At 39.5% G+C, this 17,172-nt stretch overlaps 1 protein-coding gene across 1 annotated transcript in view; it reads left to right on the top strand.

The window, feature by feature from the left end:
* Window positions 1–16,690, top strand: part of TMC1 (transmembrane channel like 1) — a 384,104-nt gene extending 367,414 nt beyond the window's left edge. Inside the window, exons 22-26 of the mRNA XM_059143592.1 lie at window positions 3,834–4,073; window positions 8,846–8,971; window positions 12,317–12,395; window positions 12,496–12,547; window positions 16,523–16,690. Coding sequence (XP_058999575.1) covers window positions 3,834–4,073; window positions 8,846–8,971; window positions 12,317–12,395; window positions 12,496–12,547; window positions 16,523–16,545 — 520 coding nt within the window. The 3' untranslated portion in view covers window positions 16,546–16,690. The remainder of the gene's footprint in view (window positions 1–3,833; window positions 4,074–8,845; window positions 8,972–12,316; window positions 12,396–12,495; window positions 12,548–16,522) is intronic.
* The last annotated feature ends 482 nt before the right edge of the window (window positions 16,691–17,172 follow it).

Here is a 17,172-nt window from a genome sequence, read left to right as displayed (position 1 = left end):
TAAAACTCCCTGGCTTTTACAGAGTGCCACAAATCCCTCAGACCTGGCAGGTGCCATTTGTGTAGACATCTGCTGCATGTCTGTTTCTCTCGCTAAGACAACAGATTGGCCTCGCAATTTATTTTCATGATCAGAAAAGCTGTTGTGATGGCTGTCCGGAGGAGTTTCACTTACAATTTTGTAGCTCTGTGGTCCACTATTGTTCATGTTGAGATTCTTAAATATCTACAGACCCTCCCCCATTTTCTCATGGGTGGACCCATTATTGAAATCTCTCCACTATCACCACACTATCCCTTTCTATGTATTCATCCTTTAGGTATTGGTCAAGTCTTGCTTCTTGTTAGTCTGAAGAAGACATTAGAAAGTGTTGGTGTTTTTTTGAGTGTACAGAGATCATCATACACTTATCAGAGTTTCAGAAGCAAAAGAACTATGATTTGGACCTTTGGGTCCACCCTTGGTACAGATGGTCTTTTCTCATCTCCCAGGAAGCTAGTGAAGCATGGGGATGTGGTGTGGTGGGCGAAGTGTGGACAGTGTGTTCTAAGTGCTGTAGGGTCCCCTGTACCAGGGGACTCAAGCCTGGCAAGCTACTATTCTACACGGCATGAGGAACCCATACTTGAGTTTGGCCATACAGAAACACTCAATTCCCTTGGTTTGTGACTGGAGACATTGAGCTGTTGCTTTGTGGGTTTCTAATTAATGGAGGTTATTTACACTGATGCTATCAAAGTGAAACTTTATAGGTAAAATCCTTTTTGTCATGAAATGGGCTCAAATGACCAGTGAACCTTCATATGACACACTTAATTTAAAAATGGACAGCATAGGTTTTTGCAATCCTATTTTAAAATGATGAACACATATCCTTTCTCCCTTGTAGGAGGGTGTCGAGGCAGCAGAGAACACGGTACAAGGGAAGATGGGTTTGGACATTGCTCCAACACTGTCTCTCTGTGTACTCTTTCACTAGTGTTGTCACCGTCTACTACCTCATTTTCTTGGTTGATCAAATGTGAATAATTTACCTGACGTGTACCGTGTCACCGGAGTAATAAGGAGAGCTCAGTGAAAGAAGCTTTCATTTGCTTTGATCTTCTTGGAAGAAAAGCATTTTATAAAGCTGAGGTATTCCAGGGATCTTTAACAGATGATGGGCTCAAGTCTGGGGAAAGGGCTTAGCGAGCCAAGCTGATTAGTGAGTCAAAGACAGGATGGGCAGGAGGGTGCAGGTATCAGTGTGCTGTTTTTCTAGTTTATGGTTCTTGAGCCATTTCTTCAATATTTATTTTGAAAATCTGAACTTTATTTGTAGATGCACGTATACAGGTGTGTGCGTGTGCATGTGTCCAGGTGAAGGAAGCAGGTACACATAGAAGTACAAATAGATGCGGCTTTAGGTAAGTCTGCATCTTAAGCAATGTATAGAATTGTGTCTGAGGATAAATTAGCTTATGCAGCAGTTCAGCAGAACCCCAAATCTCAGTGGCTTCCAAAAGGAAGCATTTACTTCCTGTTTTCTCTACATGCCCAGTGTGGGTTGGTAGAGGGCTCTGCCCTTGCAAGTTACTTTCACTGTGGATTCCTGGACTGGCAAAATCGGGTCCATCTGGAATCACTGGTCAGGAGAGCAGAGAGATGAGAACAGAATCTACACAGGGCTTTTAGTGTCTCTAGTAGTGAGATGCCTCATTATAATTACCATTTCATTGGCCAAAACAAATCCCATAGCCAAGCCTGCCTTTTAGAAGGGAGCAAGTATAATGATTCATGAGCATCTCACATCACTAATACTGGCATTTGAAGATACAGTGGAGCACTGTGTAATTCTGGTCCCATTCTTGAAGCTTGAGGATCCTCTTGCTCTCCTATAATAAAGATACCCTGTGCTGTTCCAAAGTCTACCTTCTTACCTTTTTTTAATTCATAAATTTTCTATTTTAGAACAGTGTTGGTTCACAGACAAACTGAGTGGAGAGTACAGAGCGTTCCCATACATCCCCACCCCCCGATACGCACAGCCTCCCCTACTGTCGACTCCCCGGATCACAGTGGTACACATATTATAGCTGATGAACCTGCATGGCTAGATCAGCATCTGAAGTTTGTACCATTAAAAGAAAAAAAATCATTTAGCTTCCTTTAGAGTCTTTGGTCCATTCAGTATGTTTTTGTTTGTTTGTTTGTTTTTTAAAGATTTTATTTATTTATTTGACAGAGATCACAAGTAGGCAGAGAGGCAGGCGGGGCAGGGGGGCGGGGAAGCAGGCTCCCCGCTGAGCAGAGAGCCTGATGCGGGGCTCGATCCCAGGACCCTGAGATCATGAGCTGAAGGCAAGAGGCTTAACCCACTGAGTCACCCAGGCACCCCATCCATTCAGTATGTTAAACTATCATTCAGATCTGTTGTATGAAATCCTACCAACAGTACGATCTAATTTTCGGCAAGATTCCAATTTTTAATGAAATCGTTTAATGCTAGTTTGAATCATTTCATTTACAGAAATAGCAGAAAACAATTTCTTCATCTAACTCACCCCTTGTCCCCTACCCATCCCCCCCATATTTATACCAAATTTGCAATGGATTAGTTAAAGCAGCTACTCTACATATCCAGGAAATATAAAATGCTGAGCCTAACTAGAAGTGCCTAAGGCTTTATTACAGCTGGGACAGTTTGAAAGACAGGACTCTGCTTATTCTTCTAAAATAAGTGCACATCTATCTTCTTTTTGGTTTTGGACCAATGCTTTGCTATTAATATGGTTTTATGATGCTAATAGATTTTCTCATCAAAGAAAATTCAAATTTATTTTGTTGAAATCACCAACTGAACCAGCAAGTAAAAGTGACCTCACTTGAATGCTTCCTATTTAAAAGTGGCATTTAAAGATAGTTTCTAAAAATCAGATGCACAAAGCAGTGAATTTCTAGGACAAAAATTCTTTCTGAAGTAAGAAAGTAAACAGATTAAATTAAATGAATGTGTTGAATTTTCATCTCAAACACATAAAGATTCCTATACACTATTAAGAAAACACTGTCTATTATTGGGCATAAATACATTAGCTCTAAAACACCATAATAGCTACAGAGCTAATAGAGGATAGCATCAGAAAAAGATAAATTTATTTGAATTTTTTCTCTTCCATTAAGCAAAAATTAATTAGCTATAAGAAAAATAATCTAGATGTACAGTTTATTTGAATAGAATGAGTGCTTTCAGGGGCAGTTATATTAAAGAGAAGTTAAATTTCTGAATTTATTAATCAATGATTTGAGTATTAGAGGAAATCTGAGAAGTAGAAGAGAGAATTTAATACATGTGATACGGGGGCACCTGGGTGGCTCAGTGGGTAAAAGTCTCCACCTTCAGCTCAGGTCATGATCTCAGGGTCTTGGGATTGAGCCCCCCATTGGTCTCTCTGTGCAGCAGGGAGCCTGCTTACCTCTCTCTCTGCCTGCCTCTTTGCCTACTTGTGATCTCTGTCAAATAAACAAAATCTTTTAAAAAAATAAAAATAAAAAAATACATGTGATACATTGTTTTCTCTGGTGTAGTTTAAGTTTATTAACGAGAACAGATATCGTTAGCGAACGGCATAATTGCCATGCGACAATCCCATAGGCATTTCCTGGATAATGGAGAGATGGTAAAATGTGCACAGAAGATGGAAATTGACCAGTCAGGTTTATTTATAAAAACGGGTTTGTGGGTCGGACGCTGCGCTACGTTTACACATGATGTGACGTGAGCAGGTGCTGTGTGACTCTGTTACCAACGAAGAGAAGACTGGGACTGAGCAGAGGCACGTTTGTCTTTCCAGGATGGGCTCCTTCTTCGCTCCCAGCCTTCCAGGCATCAATATCCTTCGACTCCACACATCCATGTACTTCCAGTGCTGGGCCGTGATGTGTTGCAACGTCCCTGAGGCCAGGGTCTTCAAAGCTTCCAGATCGAATAACTTCTACCTGGGCATGCTGCTGCTCATCCTCTTCCTGTCCACCATGCCCGTCCTGTACATGATCGTGTCGCTGCCGCCATCTTTTGACTGTGGCCCCTTCAGGTTCTGGCCTTTGAAAATGCTGTTTTCTTCCAGGCGTGGAACTAGGAATAGTCTCTCCTATGAGTTTTGTTTCCCCCTGCCCCACCCCCCACCCCACCAACAGCGGCATTTTGGTCTGTAGAAATGTGATTCTTTGGGCAGTCAGGCTCATGAGGTAACATGGAGATTCTTAGGCAAGTCCCTCGATTTTTCCTACTTGGGAATCGTAAAAGGGAAGATGATTTGTGTGCACCCGGGCTTTACCTGGGTAAAATACGGACAATAAATCAGAGCCATAAGAGGGTAGCAAAGAGCAAGGTTTGATGATTATGCTGGTGGGGATGTGAAAATTTTCCTGATGCTAGGCCAACACGTCCAAAATTCAGAAGTTATCGCTAGGTCATCCCCAATAGGATATAATTAATTAAAAGTAGATTATTGCACAAGCTATGTAGAAATGGGATCATTATTAGATAATTATGAATAAAAAGTGGGTCCTACATTTTATAATCCATAATGCTACATGCCAGTAAAACATTGAGGATAATGTGCAGCACGTATAATCTCTCAAAATAACAAGGATAAATCGTTCACATCAGTAATGAAAAGTCAGTCAGTTTCTCTGATCCAAACTGAAATGGACTTTTTCTCCAGTTCTCTATGACCAAATTCTGTCTGTGACACTTTTCAAGGAAACAAAGCCCCTGGGATCTGAGGAACTGAGATTTCATTCCCTAAATAGGGCCTTAGAAATGAACCTACCAAAAAAAAAAGGAAAGAAAGAAAGAAAGAAATGAATCTATCATGGACACCCACCCCACCCCCCTCCGCCGGGTGGCTCAGTTGGTTAAGCGTCTGACTCTTGAATTTGGCTCAGGTGATCTTAGGGTGGTAAGATTGAGCTCTGCACTCACCAGGCTCCACACTGGGCGTAGAACCTGCTTAAGATTCTTTCTCTCCCTCCTCTCCTCTGCCCTCTCTCTTAAAAAACAAGAAATGAAATGAACCTACCACAAGTCCCCCCAAAGAATCTCTGCCAGTTGAGTCACTGGTCAGCATGCATTTGATTTCTTTCTCCTTCCCAAGTGAAAGAAACGTGAACGTGATAAGCCACGTGGGTGACAAGCATGAGCCCATCTTGCTGTCAGATGCCAAGTTATTAAAGTCAAAATTTCATTGCTCACAGACTTAAGTATAAAGGCATTTTCACTCTAACAATAGTTTGAGGAGTTACTGCTTTGCTGAAAAAAAAAAAAAAAAGGAAAATGTTAAGCCAGCTGATAGGGCAGAAACTACTGGAGTTCTGTCATACTTAGGAAGCTGATGTTGACAAATCCTGATCAGTTCCGCCCCCCCAACCCACCCTGGGATGAAGTAAATAGTGCAGACAGTGACATCTGGAGACTAAATATGGAATTGCAGTCTTGAAGAAGAGCTTGGTCTTAATAAATGTCTAATGAATCTCTGGGTATAAAGTTCACCAGATAAGCCATTCAAAGACTTAAGTTACTTGCAAATTACCCATGCAAGTGAATATCCACGTGGAGTTTTAGATGTGCTTTTCGCTTTCTAGTGGCAAGTCGATCTTTCTCAGAAAAATCTATCAAACGAAGGGAAACCCCACGAGGTCCACATGGATGGCACAAGTACTTTCCTGTGAAAGATAACCATTGAGCTAGACCTGTACCATGACCACACAGTTTTAGCCTTTTGAGCCTAACTCCTCTGCCTCTCTTTATATCACACACAGTTACTATTAACTTAATGAAAAAAAGATGAGATCGTATCTAAGGCGTACTCTCTGATTTTGATCAAGTGTTTTCCAATTGGCAAACTTAGGCAAAATTTCTGCCTATGTATCAAGATTCTGAGATCAAGAAAATTTTATATATTTTCAGTAGCATGTCAGGAAAGGGGTATTTCTATCTTACTTAAATAGTCTATTTCTCATGTCAGCGTCCTCATTTAGGAGCAAAAAAAAGTATGCTTTGTTTCTTTGTTTGGACTTAAATGTTTAAAAGGCTTGCTCTGCCCAGAAACTAGGAATGAGGTGAGAAAACATGCATTAATAGGAGCCTCACGGTTTGGCCATCCTAGGGATCCTGAGTTTGGGGTGGTTTGCTCAGCCTGTCTAGTCTGACCCTATGTGGCAGCTGGGTGGGCAGCAAACATGCATTTGAGGTAGGTTAATGGGGGGCCCCACAAGAGACACAGTGATGGCTAATCCCTCCCAGATACAGGTATGTTTTCCTCAGGTAAGGTGGCTCTATTCCTTGGAAGAAGACCCATTCTGTAAAGCAATTTGATGAGGTGTTCTAGCTTGTTGTGGTTTCCTGAGAGCTGATTAAGGAGTGTGAATTTTCCAGAAAATTATTCCAATAGACTGTTAACTGGATTTACCTTAAACAGTTCAGCAATCCCAATTAAGAAAAAAATTCTCTAATTGCTCTACCATATTGGCTGACATGATGTTTCTCCCCCAACCCCAGGCTAATAATTCTGAACAATTTCTAATTCTCTAGGCTCTCCATTCTCTCCATGTCAGTATCACCGTAATTATGTTTGTATGTATTTTCATCTTACTGCCAAGGTATTGTGTGTTCATCCTAGAAAACCTGGAAACTATAGAAACATTTCTACACGAAAATAAACAGTTCTCATAACCCCAAAGATTACCAACTGAAATAACAACTCTCAACATTTCGGCATGTTGTGTTCTGGTTTTCATTTTATGCAGCTTTTAAAAATAACTGAGATCGTACAGTAAGTGCAGATTTATATTGTATCGTGACACTTTTATATTTATATTTACTTCTGTTTTACATTGTGGTGCTGCTATTTTATTATTTATTTGCTATTATATTTTATGTGTGTGTGTGTGTGTTTTAATAGTGTTGCTGGCTTCTTGAGGTTGGGGATAGAATATTTTCAACTCTATGAGTCTAAACACAGTAGAGTGTTGGCCAGTAATCTGAAGGAATGATAGAATAACGACTGCTTATGCATTAAGCATTAGAGGAAATGTAGGAGTAAACTGGACGCTGATTCTGGTCCTGGAAGCTCTCGGCCCACTGGCAAGACAGGTCTGCTCATAGACATTCTAATACAGGGTGGTGGAGCTATCCATGCCCATAGGACCTTACGTGCAGTGTCATTTCATCTGACCATAGAGTCACAGCAGACTGAAAAGGACTTCTGGGGATGTTGGGATGTGGCACACTTTGGCTAAACTGTCAGAAAAAAAAAAGGAATTTTAGGGATCAGTAGTTGCTTCTTTAGTTTGTATAGAAGTAAGAGATCTGGACTCCCATTAAGATGCCAGACCTCGAAAGGGGAAAATCCCCAGAGATGCTAATGACTTTGAAATTGGGACAGTCTGGATGCAGAGAAGACCTTTGTGGGTAGAGAACATTTTGTAAAATTCCGGTCCCCCCATTCTAACCACAGTCATCAGCCTCAGCCCAAGAAGTTGGAGAAGGGAGAGTGGATGGTCTTACCTTCCCTCGTGCTTGCCTGTCGTCCACTCGAGCTGTAGCCCCCATGTCTAGGAGAAAAGCATGACCAGTTCGAATGGATGAGGACAAAGAAATCTTAGTGGAATAAACTGATATCATCTTGAATGGTCTGCAAGCTACATTCCTCCTTAATACAGACAGGTCTTGCTAGGTGCAGATTTGTAATTTGTGAAGCGAAACTTGCACCTCGGCAGTTCAGTAACTAACTCTTGACTAGATACTTGGGGTTATTCTCAGTCTTTCAAAAGCTGTTATTAGTTAGACCATGAGCAAAAAAAAAAAAAAAAAAAAAAAATCATCTGGAACTTGTAGTTCATGTCTGTCTAGTAGGTGAGAATGTATAAAGGTCAAAAAACAAAAGCAAAACCAGAATATGAAGTGTTATACCAACCTTTATTCTGAAGATACATACCACTTGGCGATAAATAACCTAATCTTCTTTTCTGAGAATTACAGCTTTCACAGTCAAATCAATATGCACACACAGAAAAAATAGCTTGACATGATGGGCATTACTTTATAATTCTGAATATTATGCCCGAAGATAAGACAGACTTCCTGCTCTCATTTTTCTAGCTTACAAAGTTTGATTCTTACCTTAATGGGCTGAGAACAAACCCATTAAGGATTTCTGCTTTTCAGGCTTATTTTCCTTCTTTTCGCATTTTCTGTTCCTTGTAGTGGGACTGAGCCCCAGTCATTAGGGCCTGTCCGCAAGAAATGGCAGAGCGAGAAAGGGCTCATCATTCAGTGTGGCTACCTATTAATAACTCCCACAAAAGCAGTCTGTGGAAAATGAGATAGCAGCTATTGCATGGGAGAGATATTGGATTATTTGTGAACTTTATTCCGTTAAGCTCTTCTTTATGTTCATTTCCAAGGCTAATTAAACAATTCGAGTGCACTATTTATTCAGCCCAAAGGGAGTGTTCCCCAACAAGGACAGCTGGCTGAGGGGTAGAGTTATGAGCTATTTATAAAATATATTTCAATCAAAATCTTAGAAATACAGCTTTAAAAAACCTTCTCCTAATGCTGTGGTTAAATTCCTAATTGCTCAACTGTGTGTTTCTGTTGGGATACCATGTCTCCTCCCTCACCCACATGTTGACAATAAGAGGTCAGAGTGCCCGGAGCTGGGGCTAAACATTAGGTTCCCAACCTGAAAGAGCCCTGAGGTGGTGTTTGAGAACGATTTCTAGTTTTTTTTGCTGTCATCGTGGTTTTTACCTAGGTTGTAAATAAACCTCTCTCCCCTGCCCCTCTTTTTTTCCCCAGTGGCAAAAATAGAATGTTCGAAGTCATTGGGGAAACATTGGAGCATGATTTCCCAAGCTGGATGGCGAAGATCTTGAGGCAGCTTTCTAATCCCGGATTGGTCATCGCTATCATTTTGGTTATGGTGTATGTGCTTCTCCACTCATAGACAGGGTCTTTGTAATGAAGAATGGCTCCTTGTAAATTTCAGCTTTTTTTTTTCTTTCTTTCTTTCTTTCTTTTTTTTTTTTTTAAAGCTTTCCCACGCTCTCTAAGGGTTGTGCTGTAATCTCCCCAAATTCAGGGCTGAATTACATGGTGGTGAGAGGCTGAAATTCATGAGCCATTTTCTAATCCTATTGGATGTAATTCATAGCCATCTGCATCTGTCTTTGCCTGCCTAGGATTATAAGATTTGTTCCCAAGTAACCAAAATAATTATCAGTAAACAGCTAAAGCAAGGGAAACATAAATGCTAAATGCTAGATCTAATCAGCACATTGAGCTTCCCCCTGTCTCCGGGCCCCCACCTCTTGTTCCATAAAGCAGATGGCTGGGAACACATAGAAATGATGAGCCTCTGATTTAGTATTCCCTCTGGGGACCCTATAGGCTATATTTTAGGTACCGTGTCCTTGTTCCTGAAAGGCCGTCAGCAAGTGTGTGTCCACAAAAATACAATCAGAGAGTCAGAAGGGTCTTGGAAAGCTCACCTAGTCTATCCCTTCAAAAGTCAGAGGTGATGTCCAAAGGGTATCCTTGGGAGGGGGTTTTTGTCTCCATGTAACTTGCATTGGCTTCTCTTGACCACCACAGAGATAAAATTACATTCTGAGGTAAAATATATGCTTACTGTCAAAGAGCTTTTAAAAAAAATGCGCTAGACCTTCCTTTCAACCCCTGAAGCCCTCTCAAACAGAAAGTCTGAAACCACCATTGCGTTCTCTCTCTCAAGGGAGGCAGGGAGGAAACCACCCTCAGAAACACTTTAAAAACAAAGCTGATGGAAAGGGTGGGGCTTGTTTTTGAAAAAGGTAAAACTAGGAAATCTTCTGAAAACAATCATTTGAAGTACATGAATTGGGTTCTGGGCCAAGTTGTTAGCATCATCTTTGTGATGGTCAGTCATCTTCATGGTAATGGGCCACATCAGAGACAACAGGTGTCATCATTAAAGTAATTTTCCTTACGTAAGAAAGAGCATAGTATAGCAAAATGGTAATAGTAGGTGGACAATAAATCCAACCTCTTTACGTTGGACCCCTTCTCTGAGGGTGAGCTAATAGCCCAGGGGGATAATTCAACAGTAAAGCAGATTACATTATTTTTTAGAGAACCTCCATGGTGGGGTAGCATTCAGAATCTGGTAGTGAGTCTCTGGTGCACATGTGTTAGAAATGGACCTGCCGGATGCAGCCTGTTTCACCAGATGGCCCTTGAAGTGATTTCTCTTTTCTAAGTTTTCATGGGACAGTGGCTTCTGGGACCACGTGAAGTATCACCTGGTTTTTTAAAAGTCAAGGCCATTTAGTGGTATAAATGAGATCCTATATTAAAAAAATAAAATCCAACAAAACTTAATGTCAGATTTTATGACTATCGTCTTAACTTACTGAGAGATTTATTTCTAAGCAAAGGAGCAACCTTGTTCTAATACCACCGATCGAAGATTTAACAAGCTGAGTGTGGAAGAAGAACTAACGTTGCCTGTGTTCCAGGCACTACCTGTACATTAATCATTTAATTTCCACTATAACCTGAAAGGGTTGGCCTCATCAATCCCATGATTGATACGACAAGGAAGACCTACCCCCAAATCAAGTGCCTAATAAGTCCGTTCAAACCCATGTCCTATTTCTCATCTCTCATCCCCCCTAAGTCTTTGAAGCACCAAACACTGAGTTTGGGATGAATGGAAAATTACAGAATATACAGAAGATCTCGAAGTCACTGGGCAGGGATGGTCTATTCCCATGGTCGGCACATTTTTTTCTTAAAGGGCCAAATCCTTGATCTATGAGGTTGGATGGGTCAAACGACGAAATTGGGGGTATTATGTAAGTACTTAACATAACCATGGAAAAGTGTAAAAACCATTCTTAGTTCATAGGCTATGCAGAACAGGCTGGGAGTCATTTCTGCCCCAAAGACTACAGTTTGCCAAGCCTTGGTACAGATTGTGTAGTGAAAAGCTGGCAGGATATGAGGTCAAATAGATGTCCTGCAAGGCTGATTATAGTTCTGAGGTTCTGATTTAAAACCCAATTTCAGTTTATTGCTGACTTGATTTTTCAAATCCTGAGATCTCATCTTCCAGTTCCTGGGGCTCATGCAATTGGCTTGGCTCTTTATTACCTTTAATTAGAGAATGTTACACATTATACGCATTTTGAATTTCCCCAATGGATCATATTACATCAGCTTGGATGGTTTTTGGGTAAATGAGTAGATTTCAGGTTACTTCTCTGTAGCCGGGTTCATTCCTTTGGAGACTAGAGAATTCTAGAACTACAAGTGACTTGTGAGGTCTTTGGGTTTATCCTCCAAATCCAGGTACTTTTCTATAAACATCCATGTAACACACACACACACATTTATTGAGCACCTACTTCATGCCAAATAGTGTACCAAACGCTTTCATGTACATAATTGCATTCAAACTCCCATCACTCATATAAGAGATAAACAAACCCAGCTAAACCATATCAATAATTGTGTTGCTAGCACCAGATGGCTCATAAAGGATATAATCTGGCATGGTTGGGGAGTAGAGGAAATGTGTTTAGTATCTAGCTATTTGCAACAGAGAGCAATGCCAGTTACCTTTTTTTTTTTTTTAACTGCATTTTGTTTGTTTGTTTTGCTTTAAATGAAGATGAACATATTTATTTTTATACAAATGTTTGGCTGGAATTTGCTCTTTCTAGAAATGTAAATGTCAACTACAAGTTAGGAATATTCCTTTATAAAACATTTTTTTTTTCGAAGAAGGGAGAAATGCAAACAATACATCCTGTGGAAATAAAAAAAACCCATGTTAGTGAACTATGACGAGGAGGGTTATATTCTTTGCTATAAAAGCCAAAGGAGGAAATTTAAAGCAGAAAGTCAGTTTTTTTATTCTACACATTCCCTATGCTTCAGGAGATTAATGTCAACTTGAAGTGTTACTTTCAATTATGATTTCAACCGATACTAGTACATTTCCAAGAAGAAGCTACAGTTAGACGGCGGGGTATGGTAGACAGAATGCCGGGCTGTGGAAGATGACCCCCTTGGCTCCCATCTTCCCAGGTCACCCCTAGTAATCATGTCCCAAATGTACTTCTTTTCTCTGTGTACTTCAGTCTTTCATCTGTACAATAAAAGATTAGAGTAGAACATATCTTAAAGTCCATTCCAGTGCCCCAGTGTTCTATGATTTAGTGGATGTAAATTTAAGAAGACTCAAACTAAAAAATAACCATAAATCTTATTATTTTAAAAATGTAGCTTGACCATCTATTACCTCAATGCTACTGCAAAGGGCCAGAAGGCAGCAAATCTGGATCTAAAAAAGAAGATGAAACAGGTAGGATATAATTTATTTCATTAACATATTATCTTTATTAACGGCAAGTAGTAGGAAATACCAGGAAAGCTCACGTTCTTTTCCTTTTTGTATTGTATAGCAAGCTTTGGAGAACAAATTGCGCAACAAGAAAATGGCAGCTGCCCGAGCAGGTTGGAGGAATGTTGATGATTGCAATTTTCCCCCTACAGAAAAATGCTCTTCCCCTTCCCCCCACCTCTCTAAATGGGGCATTTGATGCATGTGGTGTTATGGCCGTGAGTCTGTTCACCCTCTTAGCCTTCATATCTAGGAGGTTTGGTTGTTTTCCAGCAGGGGAAAGGCAAGAGAAAGGAAAATTCAGACGTGTAAACTTGGCAGTGGTAATGGAAAGGTGACTTTGTAAATTGACAGAAGATGAAGATGACATCTATATAGTCATAATCAAATAGCAGACACAAGGGACACCTGGGTGGCTCAATCAGCAGAGTGTCTCCCTTCTGCCTAGGTCATAATCTCATGGTCTTGGGATCCGGGCCCGTGTTGGGATCCCTGCTACGCAGGGAGTCTGCTTCTCCCTTTGCCCTTCCCCTCTACCGGACTCATGCTTTCTCTCTTAAATAAATAAATAAAAATAAAATCTTTTATATATAAAAAAATAGACCCAAATGCAGAGTGTCTCCTTCTCAGTGGGACCCTTTTTATACATAGATGGATACCCAGGGAAGATAATATTAGGCTCTTCTGAACCCACCACTGTTGATTTCCTGGAATCTTTTCTAAATCATTAATCTCTTTTTTTGGTAACCTCCTTAATTTAAAAACACTCCAGTAAGGTATATGCCTATTTGCCAAGATCCCCTATACGCTCTGCATTCCTCATGGAAAAGTGATGTCTAAGAAGTTTAGAGGAAATTTTTTCAAACTTTCCCCTCATTCTTAACTTTAAAACTTTTACCATTACCAGGGATGCCTGGGTGGTTCAGTTGGTTAAGCGGCTGCCTTCAGCTCGGGTCATGATCCCGGTGTCCGGGATCGAGTCCCGCATCAGGCTCCATGCTCAGCGGGGAGCCTGCTTCTCCCTCTGCTTCTGCCTGCCACTCTGTCTGTCTGTGCGCGCTCTCTCTCTCTCTGACAAATAAAAATAAATAAATAAATAAATAAAAAACAAAAAAACTTTACCATTACCAGGACTTTCCCCCTATGTAAGTAATAGAACCCAACCCAAATGGATTTAAGTAGAAAATAAATAAGTAAATTCATTAGTCCACACAAATGAATCACAGAGTGGTATGTATGGATTCAGGCCACGTTTTGCCCCAAGTTTAGAAGTGAGCAGAGCTGAGCCCCATTTCTCTGTAGTTCTTTCAATGCTTCTCCTTCTATATTGGCTGACCTTTATGGCAACCGGAGCAGATGTAACAATTTCCAGTGCTCTGTTCTTGTATTACACTTGTCTTAGATTTATTTATTTTTTTCATTACTAAGCTATTTGTGTCTTTAATTGCATTTAATTTTTCCAGCTTCAACAAATGAAATTATAATACATATTTAAGCATACAACGTGCACTTTGATACGCATATCCATTATGAAAGGACTCCCACCACTGAGTTCATTAACACATCCCTTACCTTACATATTTCCTTTTTCTTTTTGGTGTAAAGGCTTAAGTTCTACTCTCTTAGCCAATTTCAATTATATCATGTGGGATCATCAACTATAGTTCACTGTGTTACACATAATAGTCTCAGACCTTATTCATCCTACGACTGAAAATTTGTGCCCTTCTACAGTCTCGCCCTATCCCCCCCCACCCCCAAGCTCCTGGTTACCACCATGCTACTCTCTGTGTTCATCAGTTTGACTTTTTTTTTCTTTTTTTTCAGATTCCACATATAAGTGATACCACGCAGTGTTTGTCTTCCTCTGTCTAGCTTATTTTACTTTCCACATTGTTGTAAATGGCAGGATTTCCTTTTTTATAAGGCTGAATATTATTATATTATTATGATATTATACACATATATCCCATTTTCTTTCTCCATTTCTCCGTAGATGTCGTTTTTATCCTCCCGTGCCGCAGTGAGCGTGGGAACACAAATTAATGATTTCATTTCCCCTGGATATATATCCCAGAAGTAGGATGCTGGCTCATAGGATAGATCTATTTTTAATTTCTTGAGGAACTTTCATACTGTTTTCCATACTGGCCATGTCACTTTACATTCCCACCACCAGTGCACAGTGGTTCCCTTTTCTCCACATCCTTGCCAGCATTGATTGTCTCTTGCCTTTTTGATAATAGACATCCTGCCGGCGTGAGGTGCTATCTCATTGTGGTTTGGTTTGCATTTTCCTGATAGTGATCTCAAGCACCTTTTCATGTACAAATATTGACCACGTGTATGTCTTCTTTGAATTAATGCTTATTCAGGTCCTTTTCCCATTTTAAATTAGGTTATTTGGTTTTTATGTTGTTGAGTTGTTTCATTTCCTTGTCTGTTTTGGATATTAACCCCTTCTCAAATTGCAGATAGTCTCCCCCATTCCATAGCTTGCTTATTCATGTTATTGATGATTCCCTCTGCTGTGCAGAAGCTTTTTATTTTTATTTTATTTTTTATTTATTTATTTTTTTGTGCAGAAGCTTTTTAGTTTAATGTTTACTTTTGTTGCTTTTGTTTTTTGTGTCAAATACAAAAATCATGCCAAGACCAAGGGCAAGGAGATTTTTTCCCCTAGGTTTTCTACTAGGGGTTTTATGGTATAAGGTCTTATATTTTGTGTTGATTTTTGTGTATAAGGGTTCAGTTTCATTCTTTTTTATGTAGATATCCAGTTTTCCCAGCACTATTTATTGAAGAGAATATCCATTCTTCATTGTGTATTTCTAGTACTTGCCAAAAACTAAGTGGCCATGTGTGTGTGTTTATGCCCCGTTTCTCTGTTCCATTTTAGTGATCTTACTGTCTGTTTTGATGCCAACACCATACTGTTTAATTACTGTAGCTTTGTAATATAGTTTGAGATCAGGAAGTGTGAGGTCTCCAGCTTTGTTGTCTCTCAAGATTGTTTGGCTATTTGGGATATTTCTGTGGTTCCATCAAATATAAGGATTGTTTTTTCTATTTCTTTGAAAATGCCATTGGAATTTTGATAAGGATTGCATTGAATCTGTAGATTGCTTTGGGTGGTATGTGCATTTTCACGGTATTAGTTCTTCTCATCCATTAACATGAGTGATCTCTCCATTTATAAGTGTCTTCTTTAATCGTTACATAATAGCATAATTATTATGTAATGAAGTATTATTTAATATATTATGTCATTGCATAATAATGTAATCATTACATAATAAATGATCTGTATCTCATGTTACCATTTTTGGCTTAAAATGTATTTTGTCTGAAATAAATGTAGCTATACCTGCTTCTGGTTTCCATTTGCATGGAATATATTTTTCCATCCCTTCACTCTTGGTTTCTGTGTGTCCTTAAAGCCGAAGTGAGCCCCTTGGGCATCTTAGAGTTGGAAGCAAATATGTCACACATGTCCTCTCTGCTCTTGTATTTCCTCCAGATTGTGACTATAACTTAACATGAGCAAATGAGTGTTTAGAGTAGTGAGGGAAAAGTTCTGACTTTTAAGATCTGAATTCTAGGTAAAGCTTACTGTTACCTTTGTTGTTTTAAATAATGATATAATCCTATTGCATGCTATTTATTTGATATTTTCCCATAATTTGTACTTAAAAATGTGTACAACCTTTGTAAAGGAAGAGACTATCTTATTCATAGTTGCTTTCTCAGAATTTACTATCATTCAATTAAACACCAACTGAATTCCTACTGGCCCATGAGGAATTCTTTTACTGGAAAAATTTTTAAAGGGTACGTTTTTATATTAATTATATAAATAGTACTGAATAGATTTTATAAAAAGAGAAGTAATCTCATTTTCACTATCCTGAAAATAAGAAATATGGAAATATTTTGAATATAAAAATACTAAATATTACAGCAGTGTGGGGCACATTTGGAAGATATGGGTTTCAAAGATCACCTCTTTCAGAACATTAAGCACAGTGAAAGCTCAATTGTCACTTGCTTCTTCATCTTTTCTCTCTCTCTTTCCCTCTCTTGAACAGCTGCGGCTGCTGGTGGCCAGTAACTTTCATAGACACGCTGGGACCCAGAAGTACTCCTCACCTTGCTGTTTAAAACCAATGACTCACGTAAAAGTCAAGATGACAAGCATCGTGAAGTTGCTGTTCCCTTGTTCTAACCCTCATGGATTGTCAAGGTCATGCCGGTCAGTCAAGGCCTTGTCAGTCCTAGTTCAGCAGGGACAACCTCCACCTTGTTCCAAATGAAGGGATTTGCTCCTGCACCCGCACTTTCTCCCCTGATTTCCCTGACATCACTTCCAGCAAACTGATTTAAGAGTGAATGTGATCCAGCAAAACAGGTTACTGGTTTACCATTTGGGTTAATTAAAAATACTTCGCTCATATGGACTTCTGTGTTATAGACTCCTTCTGCCTTAGTATTCTTTGCCTTGGAACAGAGATATTTCACCTTTTTTTTTTTTTCCTTCAGAGTTCAGAAATATTTTCATAAAGTATTCATTGTAATTATTCACTAAATCACAGTTTAAAACCAACATCTTGTTTTCCATTTTTTTTTCCTCTCTCTCCCTCCAGGGCTCCCTCAACTTCACACTCAAGACTCTTTATTTGCTGGTGGTTCAGTATAAAAAGGAATGGGCTTTTTAAAAGAAAAATCCTAAGGGAAATAG

This window comes from Mustela lutreola, chromosome 12 (genome assembly GCF_030435805.1).
Source record: "Mustela lutreola isolate mMusLut2 chromosome 12, mMusLut2.pri, whole genome shotgun sequence".
In the NCBI taxonomy this organism is placed as follows: Eukaryota; Metazoa; Chordata; class Mammalia; order Carnivora; family Mustelidae; genus Mustela; species Mustela lutreola.
This window is presented reverse-complemented; position numbering and strand designations above follow the sequence as displayed.